General features: G+C 43.7%; 2 protein-coding genes and 1 non-coding gene across 5 annotated transcripts in view; 2 read left to right on the top strand and 1 right to left on the bottom strand.

Moving 5' to 3' along the window:
* Window positions 1–931: 931 nt before the first annotated feature.
* LOC106605527 (V-type proton ATPase subunit C 1-A) lies at window positions 932–12,800 on the top strand. The gene is made up of 13 exons (XM_014201272.2): window positions 932–1,096; window positions 1,504–1,692; window positions 3,491–3,558; window positions 6,841–6,926; window positions 7,376–7,470; window positions 7,725–7,816; window positions 8,010–8,108; window positions 8,203–8,271; window positions 8,448–8,540; window positions 8,667–8,760; window positions 8,976–9,073; window positions 9,238–9,364; window positions 11,462–12,800. The coding sequence occupies exons 2-13, from the start codon at window positions 1,561–1,563 to the stop codon at window positions 11,555–11,557; spliced, it is 1,149 nt and encodes a 382-aa protein (XP_014056747.1). The 5' UTR covers window positions 932–1,096; window positions 1,504–1,560; the 3' UTR covers window positions 11,558–12,800.
* A 530-nt stretch (window positions 12,801–13,330) lies between these two features.
* LOC106605542 (protein spire homolog 1) overlaps window positions 13,331–24,563 on the top strand; it is a 61,300-nt gene continuing 50,067 nt past the window's right edge. For 2 of the 3 annotated variants that reach the window (XM_014201320.2, XM_014201321.2), the window contains exons 1-2: window positions 13,331–13,863; window positions 22,182–22,210. In XM_014201320.2, coding sequence (XP_014056795.2) covers window positions 13,512–13,863; window positions 22,182–22,210 — 381 coding nt within the window. In that variant the 5' untranslated portion in view covers window positions 13,331–13,511. The remainder of the gene's footprint in view (window positions 13,864–22,181; window positions 22,211–24,563) is intronic. The other variant, XM_014201322.2, reaches the window with a different exon arrangement.
* On the bottom strand, window positions 18,228–18,300 carry trnar-ccg (transfer RNA arginine (anticodon CCG)). The gene has a single exon. It is a non-coding gene; the product is annotated as a tRNA-Arg (tRNA).

The following is a 24,563-nucleotide window of genomic DNA, read 5'->3' as shown; positions in this document are numbered from 1 at the left end:
TGTGACATGTTGCTGTTGGTAGGACTCAACAACAAACTTGGTGCTCTATTTCTGTGTAATGCTTTGGATATATTAAACCATGTAACTGAGATGGGAATGATAGAGAATGTTGACATTCATCTTTGAAATACACAAAGTTGCAGCAATGACCTTCATCCATAGGTTTTTCAGAGCTCTCACACTGTATGACTAACTTGTATTAGAGGTAGTTTTTGTTGAGGACACACTCAGTTAATACCTCTCCTCACATCATCATCCCCACTCAATGACCCAGACCCAGTCTGCGTGTCTGTAGCCCAAATGAGAGAGTGATTACAGTCCATGTGCCCAGAAATGTCCTTGTAGACTGGCCTGCGGCCAACAGTGGGCAGCCCACCCTGGTCCTTGGCCTGTCGTTTGATCTGAGGGGTTGGCTGGTCGGCTGGCTCCAGCCAGACCAGGCATTGTATCCCAAACAATGCACCCCAGACCTACTGAACTATAAACATGTCCCTTTGTGGGGTTTTCCTTGAATTCTGAGCAGGGAGACACCCAGAGTCAGGAAACGGCTGGACTCCTGTCCAAATATAGAACGTCTACATCCCAAATTCCAGCTGACTGGGCATTTGAGACTGTCTGTGTCCTCAGAACTAAGATAGTAAGAATGTCACTGAGATTATGGAATATCATAGCCTGTACCCCCACAAGAAGTACAGTACATTCTTGAGGGGATCATACAATTCCAATTCAATGGTTAAAATTACTAATTGTAAATAAATAGCACTCCTAAATTTAAATGGATCAACTGACCCCAACCGTGCTACTTTTTGTAAACGATTTCTGTAAGAAAAAAACCGTCCTACTCTGTTTTGAAATGTCGATGCTGTAGTATCTCCTCCAAACCAGCTGAGGTCGTCTGTCAAATGTCGTGACTTCAAAAAGTTCCCCTCCCCCACGAGAGGCCTTTCTGTTCCTCATCTGATCAGCTGACATGAATGTGATGCTACTGGAAAGATCTTCAGTCTTACGATTTGATTGGCAATTATGAATATTGAACCATAGGAATTGTACGGTAGTAATTGATTAGTGTTCGAATAGTTTTGTCATTAGATCTCAGGTAAGAAATGTGAAAACTGTCGTTTTTTATTTTTACTGTAAATCTACTTGATATCATGTGATGCTAGCTAGCTAGCTAGCTATGGGTCATGTTTCAATTAACTGAGAATGGCACTTGCAGTAACGTTAGTGAGGTTTAGCTAACGTTAGCAACTTTTGATGTAAAGCATAGGAAGACAAATATCCTTTATCTTGCATGCTCGCTAGCCAACCAGATATATCAGCAACACGTATATAAGACGGGTTTGGGGAGACAGAGATTGATTAAATAGCAGTCAATGTTGTCTTGCTACCATTTATCTACTGATGTATCAACATGAAATAGAGAATAACGTTGTGATTGATAATATTGTACTACAAATGAAGTCCTGTTGAACAGTTAGAAATGTTTTTTTTCTTGTCTTACAGCACCCATCTCTGTGCATTCTGTTGTGAGGCTGTAGTAATCAGTGTGTAGCTGTAGCCATGACAGAGTTCTGGTTGATCTCAGCTCCTGGAGAGAAGACCTGCCAGCAGACATGGGACCAGATGATGGTGGCCACCACCCGCAACAACAACCTGTCCACCAACAACAAGTTCAACATCCCAGACCTCAAGGTTAGCATGCAGCAATAGCCATAGATAGTAGCTACTACATTACCATACTAACTTGTAGGGCTGGGCGATAGATTGTGAATACCGGTATGGATTTTTACAATACCGTCTATAACAATATGTTGACAGTGCTAAATATCAAAAAAGTTACAACTTCACTGTCAGTTCTCCTAGTTTGGTTGAGAATTTTTTTAAATACTTAGAATTCACTTGTTGCTATCCAATATGCACTACTCAAATATACCATCAAAAATGAGAAAATTATTGAATGAAAATGGCCATATCGCCCAACTAACTTAAAGTGAACAAATATATAAACGCAACATGAAGTGTTGGTCCCATGTTTCATGAGCTGAAATAAAAAATCACAGAAATGTTCCATATGCACAAAAAAGCTTATTTCTCTCATCCCTGTTACTGAGAATTTCTCCTTTGCCAAGATAATCCATCCACCTAACCGGTATGGCATATCAAGAAGCTGATTAAACAGCAGGATCATTACACAGGTGCACCTTGTGCTGAGGACAATAAAATGGCACTCTAAAATGTGCAGTTTTGTCACACAACACAATGCCACATTGTGTTGTGCAATTGGCATGCTGATTGCAGGAGTGTCCAACAGAGCTGTTGCCAGAGAATTTAATGTTAATTTCTCTACCATAAGCCGCCGTTTTAGAGAATTTGGCAGTACATCCAACTGCCCTCACAACCGCAGACCACGTGTAACTACGCCAGCCCAGGACCTCCACATCCGTCTTCTTCACCTGCGGGATCATCTGAGGAAGGGATGGGAGTGTGCTGAGGAGTATTTCTGTCTTTAGAAAAACTAATTCTAATTGGCTGGTCCTGGCTCCCCAACCCATGGCTGCGCCCCTGCCCAGTCATGTGAAATCCATAGATTAGGCCCTAATGAATTTATTTCAGTTGACTGATTTCCTTATATGAACTGTAACTCAGTAAAATCTTTGAAATTGTTGCATGTTGTGTTTATATTTTTGTTCAGTATACTTACTAGCTCCTCTACATTCCTATGTGGAACAAGGCATCCATGAAACATTGCTATAGTTTACTCGCAAATGAAATCATATTCCCCATATTACTCCAAAAGCAACTATGGAGAAATAAGTATTGTCCGCTCACTGCTCCCCCAAAAAATATCTGAAACTTTGAACATCCCACGGAGCACCATTAGATCCGTTATTAAAAATGGAAAGAATATGGCACCAGAACAAACCTGCCAAGAGAGGGCCGCCCACCAATAATGCTATGGGTCAAAGCTTTCTCCTTTCATTACTCCAGAAGTGCCATCCATCCAAAATAATTCAATGGCCATTATATTTCAGGGAAAGTATCCAGAGTCCCTAGAGGATGGTTGATGGTTAGCATCTGTGACCCTACTGACCCCTTTTGCCACTTGGTGTACACGGCACGCGACGGAACATTTTGCAACGCATGAAGGGGTCCCGACAAAAGCGCCGCCATCCAAAGCACACGGGCCCCTGAATGTCACTGCTGGGTGACTGACTCTCAGATGTCACTGAGAAAACAAAACGCAGGCAGGCAGCACATCCAGACCCCCTGACCTCAGGACTCTCATCCAGTCTTTGCTCTAGTTTGAGTTGGCCCTAGTTTGATCAAAGGCCCTCAAAGCAACATTTAGGCCTCTGGCATCAAGCCAATGAAACCGATGGGCTCACCCCATCTATAAAATGGGCTCACCCTGGGTATATGATGGTAGCGGAAATACTGTTTGAATCAAAGCTTTGACATGTTTGGCCTTTTGTCCTTTTTGCATTAACAGGTGGGGACGCTAGATGTGTTAGTTGGGCTGTCAGATGACCTGGCCAAACTGGACTCCTTTATTGAAGGGTAGGCTTTTTACTACACTGCAATTTCCCCTTTGAACATTAAGTATCACTTCAGGATTACTGTACAAAATATCAAATTCATTAGTATTTATACAGCTTGTCCATTGTGAATGTGTTGTGATAGACATATTATTTTTGTCAAAGTGCCTCACAAACCAGTGTGAGTCTGATGTCTTCAGAGTCTAGTCAATTCTGTAATCCCTCCGTGGCCCTAACCTTGCTACAATAAGGAATTTCACACCAACGTGAGGCTAGCAGGCCCACAGACTAAAGTTAGCAATTTACAGTTTGGTGACACACCAGCATCTCTTTACTCAGTCATATTTATCGCTCATGACTTGTGTGCTACTGTTGGTTTGAAGTTATTTATAATCCTTGGAAAATCTTGACTTCCAAAAATTCACACATACTAAGCAAGCCCTGCTTCCTCTGTAGACATTGACTCTCAAAAAATGCCAACATTAGCAACCCAGTTACCTCTCATAGGTCAATATCAGCCTTGTTTTGGAACTCGTCTGTAGGAAATTTGAAGATGCGAAAGCTTATGCCAAAGTAACAACTTTACAGACTGATTTTGGATTTGCTTAATCTGACAGCGTTTTTAGGTGTCAGTTGTGTAGACAAACAAGCCTGAGGCTTATTGACATCAAGCATTCTGTCATTGCATGGAATTTAGTTTTTCTCCGTCATCCACTGATCACACATCAATTGGAATGTAATCATATGAAGTATTATCCGCATCATTTTGGTTCAGGGAAGGCAACTACAGTGCTAAAAAAAAAAAAAAAATAGTTAGAATCTATTTCTGTGAATAATAAGTAGTAGGCCTACAGGTCCATTTTCCATTAAAAAGGTCTTTCAAATGTATACTGTATAATGTGCACAGTTGTTAGTCTGGTGCTGTAGAATATAGATGGATAAACACTCATACCCTGCCCAATGAACAGTCTGCTTAGACTTTGATGTCTTGAGCAGAGTGCTATATGAAAGCATGGTGTATTTAAGCAATAAGGTCAGAGGAGGTGTGGTATATAGCCAATATATCACGGCTATTGGCTATGGCGAACCATCAAATTCAGCAAAGCGTCAATACAGGATTAAGATCGAATCCTACTACACCGGCTCTGATGCTCGTCGGATGTGGCAGGGCTTGAAAACTATTACAGACTACAAAGGGAAACCCAGACGCGAGCTGCCCAGTGACGCGAGCCTACCAGATGAGCTAAATGCCCTTTATGCTCGCTTCGAGGCAAGCAACACTGAAGCATGCACAAGATCACCAGCTGTTCTGGATGACTGTGGGATAACGCTCTCGGTAGCCGATGTGAACAAAACCTTCAAACAGGTCAACATTCACAAAGCCGCTGGGCATGCGCGGACCAACTGTCAAGTGTCTTCACTGACATTTTCAACCTCTCCCTGACCGAGTCTGTAATACCTACATGTTTCAAGCAGACCCCCATAGTCCCTGTGCCCAAGGAAGCGAAGGTAACCTGCCTAAATGATTACCGCCCCATGGCACTCACGTCGGTATCGATGAAGTGCTTCGAAAGGCTAGTCATGGCTCACATCAACAGCATCCTCCTGGACACCCTAGACCCACTCCAAATCGCATACAGCCCCAACAGATCCACAGATGACGCAATCTCAATCGCACTCCACACTGCCCTTTCTCACCTGGACAAAAGGAACACCTATGTGAGAATGCTGTTCATCGACTACAGCTCAGTGTTCAACACCATAGTGCCCACGAAGCTTATCACTAAGCTAAGGACCCTGGGATTAAACACCTCCCTCTGCAACTGGATCCTGGACTTCCTGACGGGCCACCCCCAGGTGGTAAGAGTAGCAACAACACGTGTGCCACGCTGATTCTTAACACTGGGGCCCCTCAAGGGTGTGTACTTAGTCCCCTCCTGTATTCCCTGTTCACCCACGACTGCGTGGCCAAACACAACGCCGACACCATCATTAAGTTTGCTGACGACATAACAGTGGTAGGCCTGATCACCGACAACGATGAGACGGCCTATAGGGAGGAGGTCAGAGAACTGGCAGTGTGGTGCCAGGACAACAACCTCTCTCTCAATGTGAGCAAGACAAAGGAGCTGATCGTGGACTACAGGAAAAGGCGGGCCAATAGGCCCCCATTAACATCGACGGGGCTGTAGTGGAGCGGGTTGAGAGTTTCAAGTTCCTTGGTGTCCACATCACCAACGAACTATCATAGTCCAAACATACCAAGACAGTCGTGAAGAGGGCACGACAAAACCTTTTCCTCCTCAGGAGATTGAAAAGATTTGGCATGGGCCCTCAGATCCTCAAAAGGTTCTACAGCTGCACCATCGAGAGCATCCTAACCGGTTACATCACCGCCTGGTATGGCAACTGCTCGGTATCTGACTGTAAGGCGCTACAGAGGGTAGTGCGAATGGCCCAGTACATCACTGGGGCCAAGCTTCCTGCCATCCAGGACCTATATAATAGGCGGTGTCAGAGGAAAGCCCATAAAATTGTCAGAGACTCCAGTCACCCAAGTTTTAGAGACTGTTTTCTCTGCTACCGCACGGCAAGCGGTACCAGAGCGCCAAGTCTAGGACCAAAAGGCTCCTCTGCAGCTGCTACCTGCAAGCCATTAGACCGCTGAACAATTCATAAAAATCGCCACAGGACAATTTACATTGATACCCCCCCTTGTACACTGCTGCTACTCGCTGTTTGTTTGTTACCTATGCATAGTCACTTCGGCCCCACCTACATGTACAGATTACCTAGAGCTAGCCTGTACCCCGCACACTGCCTCTGTACCGGTGCCCCTGTATACTGTAGCCTCGTTATTGTTATTCTTATTGTGTTACTTTTTATTATTACTTTTTATTTTAGTCTACTTGGTTAATATTTTCTTCTTCTTGAACTGCACTGTTGGTTAAGGGCTTGTAAGTAAGCATTTCACAGTAAAGTCTACACTTGTTGTATTCGGCGCATGTGGCAAATAAAGTTTGATTTGATTTGTTCTTAACACGAAGCAATGCGGAGTGCCTGGATACGGCCCTTAGTTGTGGTATATTGGCCATATATCACAAACCCCCGAGGTGCCTTATTGCTATTATTAACTGGTTTCCAATGTAAAAATAACTTTTGTCAAACCCGTGGTATACGGTCTGATATACCACGGCTGTCAGCCAATCAGTATTCAGAGTTCGAATCATCCAGTTTATAATCCCCTTTTGATGAGGGCTTGCTGACTGTGCCCTGACTGTGAATGTCTCCTGGCTGTTCACAGTGTGGTGAAGAAGGTGTCTCAGTACATGGCTGATGTGTTGGAGGACAGCCGAGACAAAGTCCAGGAGAACCTGCTGGCCAACGGAGGTACTTATCACATACAAGTTACTCATATGAAAACAATACAGCTAGTTATCACATACAAGATACTGGTATGAAAACAATGGAGGCAGTTATTATCGCATACATATAATTACTAGAATGGCCATTCCCATTTCAAGTTAGTCATTCTATTTCTATCATTATCATCACATACAAGTGAAAACAATGGAGGACATTAGATATTAGCTAGTTATCATCACATACAAAGGACTCCTGAAAAACAATGAATCCAGGAAGTGTGCTGCTACCTCTACTGTGCACATTGATTGACTAAGCAATTATCCTTTTAACCTGTTAATACTAAGGAATTACCAGCACATTTAGAAATGGTTGATAAGAGTATCTTGCAATTACCCATAAAGCCATGCATCATAATTTAAAAACTTCATTCTAACAAGTCCTTCCCTCAATAACAATGCTTTGATTCCCTCTAGTGGATCTGGTGACCTACATCACACGGTTTCAGTGGGACATGGCCAAGTACCCCATCAAGCAGTCACTGAAGAACATCTCTGATATCATATCCAAGGCAAGTCTTTCTCCTACCCCCCTCCTCCTCTGATTCTCTTGATAATTAGCTAGACGGAACCCCCTTTTTTTTTTTATAACTGTCATGATTTCGATAGCGCATGAAGGTATATAGATATCAACAAGTAAATGATATTTCAATGGTATCAATCAACTGTATTTCCTCTACCTCTTGAGTAAATCTGTTGTTAAACACTGTGTGCACAGTTTTTACGTGGGTCGCATTCTGAGTACTTAACCTCTTCCTCTCTACAGCAAGTAAGCCAGATTGACAATGACCTGAAGGCCAGAGCGTCTGCCTACAACAACCTGAAAGGGAACCTGCAGAATTTGGAGAGGAAGAACGCGTGAGTCCATTTTTTTTTGCTCGAGGGCATAACTATATTTTCCACTGTTGCTAATCTATGCCTTCACTGAGAATTCTATTTGAACCGGTGTTGAGGAAAAGTCTTCCAATGCATATTTGCTTTGTTCAAGTGTTTCTTTCAACATTTGTTTACATTATCATTAATATATCATGCAATACCGTGTTGTCTGTAGGGGGAGCCTGCTGACCAGGAGTCTGGCTGACATTGTCAAGAAGGAGGACTTTGTGATTGACTCAGAGTATCTGATCACTATGCTTGTGGTTGTACCAAAGTAAGTACAACTTTTTCCCAGTTTACAACAGTGTCATATTTTAAGTTTTTTTTATAACACCTGTTTGCTGTCTAACAATTCCGGATCCTTCTAGGACGAGTTATGCTGACTGGCAGAAGACCTATGAAACGTTGTCTGAAATGGTGGTACCCCGATCCACTAAGTAAGTATATGGGAGATTCAGAGCCCATGGTGAATGCATGTTAAAATAACTACTTCAGTACATAGTCTCTTCAATCCATATCTTTCATATCTCTTTTAGTATTTTCTGCTCAGGAAATTATTTCATTGTGAGTCCATCATGCCTGTCTGACTGTTCTGTTTGTCCCATTATTACAGCCTGCTGTTTGAGGACCATGACAGTGGTCTGTTCAGCGTCACCCTATTCAGGAAGGCCATTGATGACTTCAGACACAAGGCCAGAGAGAACAAGTAAGAAACACACACACACACACACACACACACACACACACACACACACACACACACACACACACACACACACACACACACACACACACTCTTCTCAATATGTAATTATCTTGCTGTTTCTATCAGGTACACAGTCAGGGACTTCCAGTACAACGAGCAGGAGATGAATGCTGACAAAGAGGAGATGACACGTCTTTCCACAGACAAGAAGAAGCAGTTTGTAAGTCATATGACTGGAAATGTGATGCCTGACCAAAGTATATGTGACTGCAACGTTACACTGTAAAGAAATGTTTCATTGCAAGTACACTTAGTGTTCGGACATCCCTGCAACCATTCTGGGATGGGGTGGGTGGGTGAAACTATTGGACAGTACTAGCTACACAGTGGGGTGGATGGAGCCTCTAACCCTAAGTGTTATTTTCCCTCTGTCAGGGGCCACTGGTGCGATGGCTGAAAGTGAACTTCAGTGAGGCCTTCATCGCATGGATTCACATCAAGGCTCTGAGGGTCTTTGTGGAGTCTGTCTTAAGGTATGACGATCACACTGTACTAACAGTCGTCCAATTGTTAGATGTTTGTAGTGAGTGACAAGATGCTTGTAGTGACAAGAAGTCAACCTGAATACAAATAAAATATCTGACTGTGTGCTGTGCCTGCTGTTAGTGATTGAACTGCTCTGACCATGCTCCCACAGATATGGGCTGCCTGTGAACTTCCAGGCCATGCTGCTCCAGCCCAACAAGAAGAACATGAAGAAACTGAGGGAGGTTCTCAATGACCTTTACAAACACCTGGACAGCAGCGCTGCAGCTGTCATCGATGTGAGTAATTAGACCTGAAATACACCACCTCTCAAAAGTTTGGGGTCACTTAGAAATGTCCTTGTTTTTGAAAGAAAAGCACATTTTTTTGTCCATTAAAATAATATCAAATTGATCAGAAATACAGTGTAGACATTGTTAATTTTTTTAATGACTATTGTAGCTGGAACTGCTGATTTAAAAAAAATATATATATCTTTTTTTTTAATGGAATATCTACATTGGCGTACAGAGGCCAATTATCAGCAATCATCACTCCTGTGTTCCAATGGCACATTGTGTTAGCTAATCCAATTTTACCATTTTAAAAAGGCTAATTGATCATTAGAAAACCCTTTTTGCAATTATGTTAGCACAGCTGAAAACTGTTGTTATGATTAAAGAAGGAATAAAACTGGCCAGCATCCCGGAGTCGCCTCTTCACTGTTGACATTGAGACTGGTGTTTTGCGGGTACTATTTAATGAAGCTTCCAGTTGAGGACTTGTGAGGCGTCTGTCTCTCAAACTAGACACTCTAATGTACTTGTCCTCTTGCTCAGTTGTGCACCGGGGCCTCCCTCTCCTCTTTCTATTCTGGTTAGAGCCAGTTTGCGCTGTTCTGTGAAGGGAGTAGTACACAGTGTTGTACGAGATCTTCAGTTTCTTGGCAATTTCTCACATGGAATGGCCTTCAATTTTCAGAACAAGAATAGACTGACGTGTTTCAGAAAAAAGTTATTTGTTTCTGGCCATTTTGAGCCTGTAATCAAACCCACAAATGCTGATGCTCCAGATAATCAACTAGTCTAAAGAAGGCCCGTTTTATTCCTTCTTTAATCAGAATAACAGTTTTCAGCTGTGCTAACATACTTGCAAAAGGGTTTTCTAATGATCAATTAGCTTTTTAAAATGATAAACTTGGGTTTGCTAACACAACGTGCCATTGGAACACAGGAGTGATGGTTGCTGATAATGGGCCTCTGTACGCCAATGTAGATATTCCATTAAAAATCTGCCGTTTCAAGCTACAATAGTCATAAAAAAATTAACAATGTCTACACTTTTGCAAGTATGTTAGCACAGCTGAAAACTGTTATTCTGATTAAAGAAGGAATAAAACGGGCCTTCTTTAGACTAGTTGATTATCTGGAGCATCAGCATTTGTGGGTTTGATTACAGGCTCAAAATGGCCAGAAACAAATAACTTTTTTCTGAAACACGTCAGTCTATTCTTGTTCTGAAAATTGAAGGCCATTCCATGTGAGAAATTGCCAAGAAACTGAAGATCTCGTACAACACTGTGTACTACTCCCTTCACAGAACAGCGCAAACTGGCTCTAACCAGAATAGAAAGAGGAGAGGGAGGCCCCGGTGCACAACTGAGCAAGAGGACAAGTACATTAGAGTGTCTAGTTTGAGAGACAGACGCCTCACAAGTCCTCAACTGGAAGCTTCATTAAATAGTACCCGCAAAACACCAGTCTCAACGTCAACAGTGAAGAGGCGACTCCGGGATGCTGGCCAGTTTTATTCCTTCTTTAATCATAACAACAGTTTTCAGCTGTGCTAACATAATTGCAAAAAGGGTTTTCTAATGATCAATTAGCCTTTTTAAAATGGTAAAATTGGATTAGCTAACACAATGTGCCATTGGAACACAGGAGTGATGATTGCTGATAATTGGCCTCTGTACGCCAATGTAGATATTCCATTAAAAAAAAAATATATATATATTTTTTTTAAATCAGCAGTTCCAGCTACAATAGTCATTAAAAAAATTAACAATGTCTACACTGTATTTCTGATCAATTTGATGTTATTTTAATGGACAAAAAAGATGCTTTTCTTTCAAAAACAAGGACATTTGTAAGTGACCCCAAACTTTTGAACGGTAGTGTATATACCTGTTGTGCCCAGATGAATACCTGTTGTATCTTTGTAGTAATGAGGCATTGCGATGCCAAACAAATGTTGTGTATTAAAAATTCTGGTACATTAGCTAAATGAGATTGATATGGTCTGGTTCAGCAGACCTGTTAGACAACCACATTATCCCTGTGGTGTTAATGTTATTTACCACGTAAGCTAATGGTCTCTGTTTCTTTATTCTCTTGTAGTCTGCCATGGATATCCCTGGTCTGAACCTGAGCCAGCAGGAGTACTACCCTTATGTTTACTACAAGATAGACTGTAACCTGCTGGACTTTAAATAGATTTTCACTGTACCTGACCCCTCTGTTCTCTTGTCTTTATGCTGAGTACCAACTAACTTGTGTTTTCCCGTAAATCTTTCTCCCAGTCTTGCTCTTTTCTCCATTCTCTGCCCTGCTATCTTCTCTCCTCTAATCCTCCTCTGCTTTGCTCATGTCTGGGTGATACTGTTTATCCTTGCTCTCCTCAGATGTGCATGCTCATTCCTTGTGGTTTAAAGCACTTAAAGTGACCCCCTCTATCTGTACAAACTGAGGACAAACAATGGCTTGATGTAAATTTAGTTGGTTTTGTTTACAGATTTCTTTTTAAACAGCATAATGAAAGTACACTTCATTTAAATGCCCAGCGCAGTCAAACATGTGATTTTCCTGTGTTTTTATATAGATTTCCACACTGAGGTTGGAACGATATTGTGGAATAAGGCCATTTTAGTGTAAGACTCAAATTTCAGCATGTTTTGGTGGGATGGAGTTTTCGCCTGACTGGTGACAAATTAATGAATAGACCAATATGAAAGTATTCCCAACCTCTCTGCCAATAACAGCCTTCCCTGTAGCTCAGTTGGTAGAGCATGGTGTAGGGTTGTGGGTTCCATTCCCACGGGGGGCCAGCACGGGAAGAAGAAAAAAATGTATGAAATGTATGCATTCACTACTGTAAGTCGCTCTGGATAAGAGCGTCTGCTAAATGACTAAAATGTAAATGTAGTTTACAGTTTTTCCATCCCCAATCCAAAACAGTCCAAGTCAAATTCTTGCTTGAGAAATTGCTCTTGCAAAAATTCTATTTTTTGTTACATTTTGACCATTTAAAATGTTTTAATTGAAAACAATCACAGTATTTAATTGTTACCCAGAAATTATTTGATGTTGAGATTAAACGGCTGCATTGGGCCTTTAACTGTGTGCTGAAACAAATAAGATCTCTAAATATTTATTTATGATAGTTTATGCATTTTCAATCATTCCACATCTGTGTTGTGCATATTGATAGCTACATCTTTGAGTGGTACTATTCATAGATACTTGTGTATGTGACCAATTTGTTATTTTACCTGCACATCCAAGCACATCTGGTACATGTTCCTGGGGTATTGGTTCACCTTGGCAACAAATAGTGTTACAAAGATGCTATATTTGTGTGTTCTCATGTTGTGTATATTTGATGTTAAAAGAGATATATATATGTATGTGTAAGCATTATGAATGCCATGAATAGATAAAACAGTGAATATGAAGAAAATTGTCTGTATTTTGTCTGTGATTGGGGTTAGAGGTTGTCTGTGTTGGTAGGCTATATCTGTAGGTAAGGTTGTTAACATGACATATTACAATGAACGGCCAGGCCCTGCAGGAATCTTCCAAGTTTACAGTTGTGAGAGAGAAAGAGACTGAGTCATGCTTGGCCTCTGCAGAACTAAGGGCACAGTACTTAGAGGAAGTTCCTCCATAGAGAAGTAGGAATGTACATAACCCTTAAGAAATCCCTGCCTTCAAACATTAATATGAGGAATTCAATATGAATAGAAATGTGCTCCCAAATCCATCATTGTGAAATAGTATTTGTTTGAGAGCATAACATAATTGCCAGAGTAGCCTAGATGTATTCACATACACCGTACTCTATCAAATTGGACAGCAGATGGCACAAAATAACAGGGAAAGTGGGAAATAACAACCTTTAGCTGCGCATGTCACCTATGTATGCATTCCTCTGAAATCGACCGAAACCTGACAGGCGTTTAGACCATGCAAACAATCCGTCATATGACTGGTACCCATACGAAAACACTGCAAGGCGGGGGAAATAATAATCATTGTCCGTGGTGGTGCTGCTGTTGCAAGGGAACCGCATCTTTTCCGATGTCTTCACGCTGCCCGGATCGTTTGTTTATCTGCGGCTCCCCGTTTATTAGTGTCATCACCGGCCCTTCTCGGTCGATAGAATGAAAGGATGGCCAAGCGGCGAGATTCGGACGAGAGCGGAGAGCTGATCGGCCCTGCTGCGGTCCAGCGAGATGAGACGCCGTATCCCGGGATGGCAAAAATGGACGGAATGGAGGAAAGAGGGGGAAGTGAACTGTCTTTGGAGGAGATTTTAATGCTCTACAGCCAACCGATAAACGAAGAGCAGGCTTGGGCAGTGTGTTACCAATGCTGCATAAACCTGGTTCAGGGACATAGGAGGAATTCTGGCCCAGCTACCGGTGCATCAGTGGTGGATACTCCGAAAAGGATTGAGGGACCACGGGATGTGAGGATTCAGAAAGACGGAGCTGTCAAATTACAATATGAAGGCAGTGATGGTAGGTACAATAATTATGTAATGATGTTTTTGCAATCCGTTCATGATTTTTTTCAGTCTTTTTTTCATTTCTCCAACACATTGGTAATATTACCAGTTCCTAGAATGAGAAAATCTGTAATAATTTTTTATTTATGTAGAAATTAGGTCAACAAGGCAGCTGGACACCGACTGCTAGATTCATATGTCATGCTTTCCAATTGTTGGCTATTGCATTTAGTCAGCTGGCTCAGGTGTTGTTGTTTTATCCCTGTCACACATCACATGTTCATGTTCATCATTCACACTCTATAAAATAGCCTACTGAGAAAATGAAAAAACAACATATTTCCATGGCACAATTTGTTGCGGCCCAGAGTGACATACCGTGCATTCGGGAAAGTATTCAGACCCCTTACCTTTTTCCACATTTCGTTATGTTACAGCCTTATTCAAAAATTGATTAAATAAAAACATGTTTTCATCAAGACACGCAATAACCCATAATGACAAAGTGAAAACGGGTTTTTAGACATTTCTGCAAATGTATTACAAATAAAAAACAGAAATACCTTATTTACATAAGTATTCAGACCCTTTGCTATGAGACTCGAAATTGAGCTCAGGTGCATCCTGTTTCTATTGATCATCCTTGATGTTTCTACATTTTGATTGGAGTCCACCTGTGGTAAATTCAATTGATTGGACATGATTTGGAAAGGCACACACCTGACTATATAAGGTCCCACAGTTGACAGTGCATGTCAGAGCAAAAACCAGGCCATGAGGTTGAAGGAATTGTCTCTAGAGCTCTGAGACAGGATTGTGTTGAGGCAGAGGTCTGGGGAAGGGTACCAAACTAATTTATGTAGCATTGAAGGTCCCCAAGAACACAGTGGCCTCCATCATTCTTAAATGGAAATAGTTTGGAACTACCAAGACTCTTCTAGAGCTGGCCGCTCGACCAAACTAAGCAATCGGGGGAGGTGACCAAGAACCCGATGGTCACTCTGGCAGGGCTCCAGAGTTGCTCTGTGGAGATGGGAGAAACTTCCAGAAGGACAACCATCTCTGCAGCACTCCACCAATCAGGCCTTTATGGTAGAGTGGCCAGACGGAAGCCACTCCTCAGTAAAAGGCACATTACAGCCCACTTGGAGTTTGCCAAAAGGCACCTAAAGGACTCTCAGACCATGAGAAACAAGATTGTCTGGTCTGATGAAACCAAGATTGAACTCTTTGGCCTGAATGCCAAGCGTCACATCTGGAGGAAACCTGGTACCATCCCTATGGTGAAGCATGGTGGTGGCAGCATCATGCTGTGGGGATGATTTTCAGCGGCAGCGACTGGGAGACTAGTCAGGATCGAGGGAAAGATGAACGGAACAAAGTACAGAGAGATCCTTGATGAAAACCTGCTCCAGAGTGCTCAGGACCTCAAACTGGGGTGAAGGTTGACCTTCCAACAGGACAATGACCCTAAGCACACAGCCAAGACAATGCAGGAGTGGCTTTGTGACAAATCTCTGAATGTCCTTGAGTGGCCCAGCCAGAGCCCGGCCTTAAACCCAATCAAACATCTCTGGAGAGACATGAAAATAGCTCTGCAGTGACACTCTTTTTTTATTTAACTAGGCAAGTCAGTTAAGAACAAATTCTTATTTACAAATACGGGCTACCCCGGCCAAACCTGTGCGCCGCCCTATGGGACTCCCAATCACAGCCAGATGTGATACAGCCTGGATTCAAACCAGGGACTGTAGTGATGCCTCTTGCACTGAGATGCAGTGCCTTAGACTGCTGCACCACTCGGGAGCAGCTCTCCATCCAACCTGACAGAGCTTGAGAGGATAGGCAGAGGAGACTCAGTAGTATTTTTTGTATACATTTGCAAAAATGTAAAAAAAACTGTTTTTGCTTTGTCATTATGGGGTATTGTGTGTGGAGTGATAAGGGGGGAAAACAATTTAATCAATTTTAGAATAAGGCTGTAATGTAACAAAATGTGGTACAAGTCAAGGGGTCTGAATACTTTCCTGAAGGGGTCTGAATCCACTGTACAATGGGTGGGGGGGTGGAGTAGGCTACCTTGACTGATAATATGTGGCCCCTTATCAACCTTCTTTTTTGTTATTTTGGACTTTTTTTATGGAGTGCTTTCATTGCCACAAAGACCCTCAACCAATGGCATGACTGCATGATGGCCCCAAGCCATATCATCATCACTGTAGTCATCGATGGACTTACGCCTTAACAGCTAGGGCCTAGCTAAACTGTTGACATTGTCTTGTGTCACACCTGATATGACACAGCAAGTGATGTGTGTAGTCTGGGTGTGCCTTTGGAACTGCTTGGCTACCCATACTCCTCCTTGCTCCGGCCAAACGCTAGCCTCTGTCCGGTTTTCAGGAAATGGAAAGAGAGCCTGTGACGTTAACAAGGCAACACAATCTTAACTCCTCCTCCACATTTACTGGATTGGTTGAACAGTGCAGAATATAACCTCCACGACAGTTTTTTTTTCTTCTCGTCTGGTCCAGTATGTAAGGGATCTAGTTTCAGACGTTCATTTTACACCTGCTACGTTAGATTATGCGAATGCGAACACATTGGGGGCCGTCTGATTGGTACAGAAACCAATGGGTTGGCCAAAGCCAGAACAAACATGGGTAAAGCGGTGGCTTGAATATTTGTCATTGGCTTTCATACTCTGATAGGGCAGCGGGTAGTTTAGCGGGTAAGACCGTTGGGCCGGTTCGAGCCGACTAGCTGAAAAATATGTCGACCTGCCCTTGAGCAAGGCACGTAACCCTAATTGCTCCTGTAAATTGCTCTGGATAAGAGCGTCTGCTAAATGACTAAAATGTAAAATTTAATTGGTTAAAGATGATCCAATCGCAAATGACTTTGTTTTGTACAACGCCGCTCGTCACCACAAACTATTTCAATGATGACAGTCTCAGACTAAAGTATGTAGCGAACAACAAAGCAGTGAAATAATTTACTGTGAGTCATCAGGCTACCTGTGAAAGTGACTATGAATTACAAGTAATGTGTCTTGTTTTGCTCGTGGAGAGTTCCTGTCGGTCTTCCCCCTGGCTAGTATCCTGTAATCAGATTCCCAGAAGCAGACTCAATTTCACCCAGAATATGTCTTTATTTATTTACCCATGGTGTCACAGGGAAGCTGTACCCTAGCTCTTACTCAGTTACACACCTTGAGTCAATGTGTGCTGAGTCAATTTGATGGCATATTTGCTTTGGACTCAATGTACTCCATGCTTAAACAGCTTTTTTACATTTACATTTGAGTCATTTAGCAGACACTCTTATCCAGTGTGTGCATACATTTTCGTACTTTTTCATACTGGTCCCCAGTGGGAATCAAGCCCATATCCCTGACGTTGCAAGCACCATCCTCTGCCAGCAGAGACACACGGGACCTTTTTGGCATTTATGAACGGACTGCATAGTAAGGGTGAAATTTGTGGTGTACTGTATTTTATTTGACGTGCCTGGCAATGTATTAGTAACTCAGTAATAGTAATTGGGGATGGGAGGTTTTGCATGGTTTGCTACTGGTCTGAGGATGGCTACTCTACAGACAATGCTGTTATTAAATGTGGTATCATCACGTGTGTTATTACACTTTATCCATCTGATTATTACATTAATATGACTAAAGCTAATCATCTGAGTTAATGTAGATAGACTAACTTTATTCTTACGACGCCTTTCTTTTTCTGGTGCCTTAAATCCATAATAATATCTTTCTACACTGATTTGTTACATCATATCCATATTTGATGGATTCTCAGGACTGACCACTCTGATGTCTGGTTAACTGGGCTACAGAGCAAGGGGTCTCCCCCAAGGCATATCAGCTGTGTTCAGAGAAACAGAGCATTCTTCCAGCCAGTTTGTCACAGACCCACCAACCCCGTCACTATTCCTACTGACCAAATAGATCTAGCTACTCTTTTACTCCATTTCCCGATCTTACCAGATTGATACATTTACATTTTAGTCATTTAGCAGACAGTCTTATCCAGAGCGACTTACAGTCGTGAATGCATACATTTCATACATTTTTTTTTTCCTGTGCTGGCCCCCCATGGGAATCGAACCCACAACCATGGTGTTGCAAACACCATGCTCTACAGGGAAGGACAAATAGTAGATTGTTTTGTGAAGTACAGGACTGGCAGTTTAGGCATAAGGTCACAATTGTCACTTTTCTGGTCTCCTACTATTGACTCTTTCATTTGGAATTCACTATTTGCATCAGGCAATTAGGAATTTAGTACTGACAGTGATTAACACTACCAAATTCATGCAAGCAGATCTTGGAAAGAACTTTTGATCTAATGGTCAGCTGCTTTCAACAGACCCAGGTGGGACTTGAACCCACAATCCCCAGCTCCGGAGGCTGATGCCTTAACCATTAGGCCACTGGATCACTTATTCACCATTTGTCATAATGTCTACTGTGTCCTCGCGGTTGTTTAGATTGTCACGCTGTAGCTGTGGGATGGATAATACACTGCATGAGAGAGAGGGGGATAGAGAGCGAGAGAGAGAGCACAGGTTAAGGTGGAAAGGAAAGTGATTTCCTCCTCTCTCTGTGTGTCTGAGGCCTTGTATTGATCAGCTTCCAGGTCTCTGTATCAGATTTCTTTCCTTCGATGATGAAGCCAGTTTGTGTGAGAATAACAGGATTTGTCCGTTGTCTGTTTCCTGCATGGCAGTAACAAAAGCAAATTGTTTTTTCTTACTTTGAGTGTCAAAATAAGCCTGGTTCCTCTAGGTTTCTTCCTAGGTTCCTACCTTTCGAGGGAGTGTTTCCTAGCCAATGTGCTTCTTTCTACATCTGCATTGCTTGCTGTTTGGGGTTTTAGTCTGGGTATTTGTATAGCACTTTGTGACATCTTCCCATATAGAACAGGCTTTCTAAAATAAATTGGATTTGAAAATAAGGACCATTGGTTGTGAGTAGGTTTGTTGACGTCCTGAAATATCAGGCTTCCATCTTGTTTTTTCTCATCAATGAATGGGGCAGTCACAAGCAAATGATTTGAACATGTTGTTTTGCAGGATGTTGCATTACAATAGAGCTTGTCATTGTGTGTGTGGAGAGGGTCATCAAAAAATCATCTGCTTGGTCACGTTATTGAAGTTAATGAACATTTCATGACGATGACGTGGTGGCTTGGAGGAACATTTAGGCCAAACCCAGAAGTTTCTTGAATGAAGTCTATTGATTAATTTTAGCTGTGTGTATGCGGGTAGAGGCAGGGCCAGTGACTGACTGGCAGAGGTAGAGGCAGAGGCTGACTGGCAGAGGCAGTGACAGAGGCTCACTGGCAGAGGTAGAGGGAGAGGCAGTGAGAGAGGCTGACAGGCAGTGACAGAGGCTGACTGGCAGTAAAGGAGACTGACTGGTAGAGGTAGAGGCAGTGACAGAGGCTGACAGGCAGTGACAGAGGCTGACTGGCAGTAAAGGAGACTGACTGGTAGAGGTAGAGGCAGTGACAGAGGCTGACAGGCAGTGACAGAGGCTGACTGGCAGTAAAGGAGACTGACTGGTAGAGGTAGAGGCAGTGACAGAGGCTGACAGGCAGTGACAGAGGCTGACTGGCAGTAAAGCAGACTGACTGGTAGAGGTAGAAGCAGTGACAGAGACGGACTGGCAGAGGCAGTGACAGAGACTGACTGGCAGAGGCAGTGACAGAGACTGACTGGCAGAGGTAGAGGGAGAGGCAGTGACAGAGGCTGACTGGCAGAGGCTGACTGGCAGAGGCTGACTGGCAGAGGCTGACTGGCAGAGATTGACTGGCAGAGCTGACTGGCAGAGGCTGAGGAAGTGACAGAGGCTGATGGGCAGAGGCAGTGACAGAGGCTGACTGGTAGAAGTAGAGGGAGAGACAGTGACAGAGGCTGACTGACAAAGGCTGACTGGCAGAGGAAGTGACAGAGTCTGACTGGTAGAGGCCGAGGCAGTGACAGAGTCTGACTGGTAGAGGGAGAGGCAGTGACAAAGGCTGACAGGCAGAGGCGGTGACAGAGGCTGACTGGTAGAGGGAGAGGCAGTGACAAAGGCTGACAGGCAGAGGCGGTGACAGATGCTGACTGATAGAGGTAGAGGCAGTGGTAGTGACAGAGACTGACTGGCAGTGACAGAGACTGACTAGCAGAGGTAGAAGCATAGGCAGTGAGAGAGCCTGCCTGGCAGAGGTAGAGGCAGTGAGAGAGACTGACTAGCAGAGGTAGAAGCAGAGGCAATGAGAGAGACTGACTGGCAGAGGCAGTGACAGAGACTGACTGGCAGAGGCAGAGGGAGAGGCAGTGACAGAGGCTGACTGGCAGAGGCTGACTGGCAGAGGCTGACTGGCAGAGGCTGACTGGCAGAGGCTGACTGGCAGAGGCTGAGGAAGTGACAGAGGCTGACGGGCAGAGGCAGTGACAGAGGCTGACTGGTAGAAGTTGAGGCAGTGACAGAGGCTGACTGGCAGTGACAGAGGCTGACTGGTAGAGGCAGTGACAGAGGCTGACTGGTAGAGGCAGTGACAGAGACTGACTGGCAGAGGCAGTGACAGAGGCTGACTGGTAGAGGCAGTGACAGAGACTGACTGGCAGAGGTAGAAGCAGAGGCAGTGAGAGAGACTGCCTGGCAGATGTAGAGGCAGTGACAGAGACCGACTGGCAGAGGTAGAAGCAGAGGCAGTGAGAGAGACTGCCTGGTAGAGGCAGTGAGAGAGACTGCCTGGCAGATGTAGAGGCAGTGAGAGAGACTGACTGGTAGAGGCAGATGCAGTGAGAGAGACTGCCTGGTAGAGGCAGTGAGAGAGACTGCCTGGCAGATGTAGAGGCAGTGAGAGAGACTGCCTGGTAGAGGCAGTGAGAGAGACTGCCTGGCAGATGTAGAGGGAGTGACAGAGACTGACTGGCAGAGGTAGAAGCAGAGGCAGTGAGAGAGACTGCCTGGTAGAGGCAGTGAGAGAGACTGCCTGGCAGATGTAGAGGGAGTGACAGAGACTGACTGGCAGAGGTAGAAGCAGAGGCAGTGAGAGAGACTGCCTGGTAGAGGCAGTGAGAGAGACTGCCTGGCAGATGTAGAGGCAGTGAGAGAGACTGACTGGTAGAGGCAGATGCAGTGAGAGAGACTGCCTGGTAGAGGCAGTGAGAGAGACTGCCTGGCAGATGTAGAGGCAGTGAGAGAGACTGCCTGGTAGAGGCAGTGAGAGAGACTGCCTGGCAGATGTAGAGGCAGTGAGAGAGGCAGAGGCGGGGTGTCATCAGTAGTCACATGCCACCAACCAAGTGGTGAGAATGAACTGCTGCTTTCATTGACTGTGACCCAGTTAATGATGTTGTCTTCATGACACATTCCTCAATCTTCTTCCTTCTTCTTCTCTTTCCATGGACCCTGTTTTTCCTGGTCAGGTTTACGGTCATATAAATAATCCTGGCCCTATTAACTACTGTGCTAGAGCATATAGGCAAGTTTAGACCCATGGTAGTCTGTGTTATAATGCACTTGTGTTGTACTTTACCTATTTTGCTCAAGATGGTGGTTCCGCCTCACTGGATTAAACAGCTTTCATTTTCTAATGGTCTGATAATAATAACCTTGTTTGACTGAGCAGATTATCTTCATGGCTGATGGCCACTTAGTGACTCCATCATGGAGTCTCCGGAGCCTTTGTTGCTCGTCAACCTTCTGACTCGGGCTGATGGGCGTTTGACTTCCCAGTGAGTTGCCATGGCAACTGCAGTCAGCAGCCCAGGAGTGGTTCATGTGCGAGACCTAAATGCATACAGTATCTCATGACATATTAGGCCCAGATGAAGTCAATAAACCAGATAAAGGGGGAAAACACACTGCAGGTTCAATAAGAAAGTTCAGGCTGTATCTGAGGTGTTAACCTGTTAACCATGTTAAAACTGACGTCTCGTATGCTGCTTCCTCTGCAGACGTTGTCATATTGAATTATCGACACATACATCTGTCCTTCAGAAGCAGTGTACGGAAACAGTCTGAGTGACCCAGCGGCATTATTTTCACATTTTAATTGACCTGCAATTGATTGAATTGTGGCCTCTGTTTTAGATACAGTAAAGGTTTAGCATGAAACAATACATGCCTCTCTTTTGTCATGAGTTGGCTGGGCCAGTTGTTAACATCTTATTGTAGCTCTGAGAGTTCATCATGTTTGCATAAGCCCTTCTCAGTCACAAATAGTTTCACATCCAGTTCATAACCAAGCCAATGTATTTTAAGATGCTTTGCTTTAGTCATAAATTCCCTGTTGATCACAACTTTCCTCTTTGTCTCCACAGGTAAATCCATCCCAGCCACATCAACAGAGGTGAGTGGCATGTCTCTGACTTCCTTGTTTCTGGGAAGATGTCTGTAATAATACGAATGAGAGATGTTGAGCAGGAGGACCGACAGTGTTCCAATGGAATTATACCTGGCGAAACCGGCCCGGCAACAGTCACAGTGGTGGATGGGTACTATCTGTACAAGCATAGGGCGTGTTAATCCTGCTTGATGACATGCCTGACACTCAACCTGCTGCCAGGGACATTGTGCTGGTGGTTTTACTAGTACTTTACCACACTGTCTGTGCAGTGCACACCTCATTCACAGCATCTAGCTCAGTGGTTAGACTAGAGAGAACGGATATGACCACACCTACACTATGTGTAACATGGGACTGTCATTGACAGTGAAGCAGTTTCAAATACAGTAGCAGACATTCACTAAAACAAGAACATCTGGAAAAAATATATATCATAACACCTAGAACAAAATCCTGACAGGAGCGATGATGGAGTCTATTTGGAGATCAGTGATAGATAGGCCTTCACTACAGACTCTGTAGGCTCTCAGCTGGTCTGACTGACTGGCCAAATGAATGTCACCATGCGAGCTCTCCCCATTGATGTTGTCTCTGGGTGACATCTAAAGGGCTAATTAGAGCGCTATATTGTAATGTACCTTCCCAGCAACCTCTTCTCAGCCTCTTCCTCCAGCTGATATGGTGATGGGAATAGTTCAATTCCATTCAATACAATTGTATTTATCCTCTCAGGGGCAAACAGCAGTGCTGTTCCAGTAGTCTTGCACACAGCCTGGGGAGGAGGTTACTGCTCAAGAGGAGCAATAGCTATTGTTCTCTGTGTATCAGGTGATGTGGCTAGCTAGCATATTTCTGTGTTAGTTCATCATCATCATTACCACGATGCTAGTAGTATTAGAGCATATAAAATGAGGAAACTATTTCCCATCAATGTCCTACATGACTGCAGTTTACTGTGTGTTGCATGTATTCAGGGCAGGCTAAATGTATTGTTGAACACCAATAATCTGTCTTCAGTGGGGTGGAACTTTGGGAGTCCTGGAGTAGTGTGGGATTGCCTGGTAATGGATCTCTGGTAGCAGGTGGAGAGAGAATAGAACACACACACTGAGTCTCTCTCTCTCTCTCTCTCTCTCTCTGCCTCTCTCTCTCTCTGCCTCTCTCTCTCTCTGCCTCTGCCTGCCTGCCTGCCTGCCTGCCGTGAAACTGCGTCAACAAAATCCCTGCCAAGCTGCTTTACGGCAGAAATGGGTTATCCTAGTGCAGTCAGTCTGATGTGATGTGTGAGAGCCTGGGTGAGGAAAAGAAAATACTGGAAAGTCTATCCTCATTCCAACATCCTCTTCTGACTGCCACCGTATCACTGCAGATCCAGCAGTCTTATTACGTTACAGCTCGTGTGTGTGGACAATTTAGTTCAGAAACATTGGTTGTGATTGGATCACACCACTTCCCCAACACTGTCACTGGCGTGATTCAATCTCTACTATGCTGCTGCCTGACACTGAACTATATGAACCTGTGTTGTTGTGGCACAATGTACTACATGAAGACAGACAGACAGAGACTGCTGAGCCACTTTCCCTTGTTCCAGACACTGAGAGTACAGTGGAGGTACAGTAGAACCACATAAATGTAGCAGATGATAACTAGGTATCCCACAGTGCAGTGACGTCACCCTCCATGAGAACTAAAATAATGTTGCTCACAGGCCAACTCAAATCAGGATTTTGGCTAGCTAGCAGATAGCACGTTGCTTTGTGTGTAGATTAGTGTTAGTCATGGGTTCGCTTCCCTGGTATTCAGCACAGGGGTAGAACACGTCACATAAAGGGGAAACAACCCCGTTGTGACTCTTGAAGAATGATAGTCCTCTGGGTAACACTACTGTTGACGCCTCCAGCATTGGTAAACCTTTCTGGTGTCGTGATCTTGCTACTCTTACTGTTTCTTACTGCTGGGTTATGTTTCATACTTGCATTATGTTCCAGGCAGGCTGGTCCTCTCTTCTCTGTTATAGTTCAGCTGTTCAGGGAGGGGGATTTTTAAGAGTAAGCCTTTGAAGTTTGGAGGAGGAAAGATTATGGCAGTTAACATAGTAATGACTAGTCAGACAGCATGGTGTTTAATGTAAACGAGAACTCTATTGGAAATAGTCTGAATGGAATGATTAACTACACGATCAAAGGAAAAACTGTCTTCTCTGATCAGCTGCTGAATAGTATAATTGAATATTTTGTCAGAAAAATGATGAACATTCCCATTCATTCCATCTTGAAACTAGTTTGATGGGTTTAGTTTAATTTTAATGTGTGTTAAAGTGGGTGTGTGGGGATCAGGGGGCGTGTCGGCCCAA

The sequence above is a fragment of the Salmo salar genome, chromosome ssa05, assembly GCF_905237065.1.
Source record: "Salmo salar chromosome ssa05, Ssal_v3.1, whole genome shotgun sequence".
Lineage (NCBI taxonomy): Eukaryota > Metazoa > Chordata > Actinopteri > Salmoniformes > Salmonidae > Salmo > Salmo salar.
Note: the sequence above shows the minus strand (reverse complement) of the source record. Positions and strands in the feature narration are given on the sequence as shown.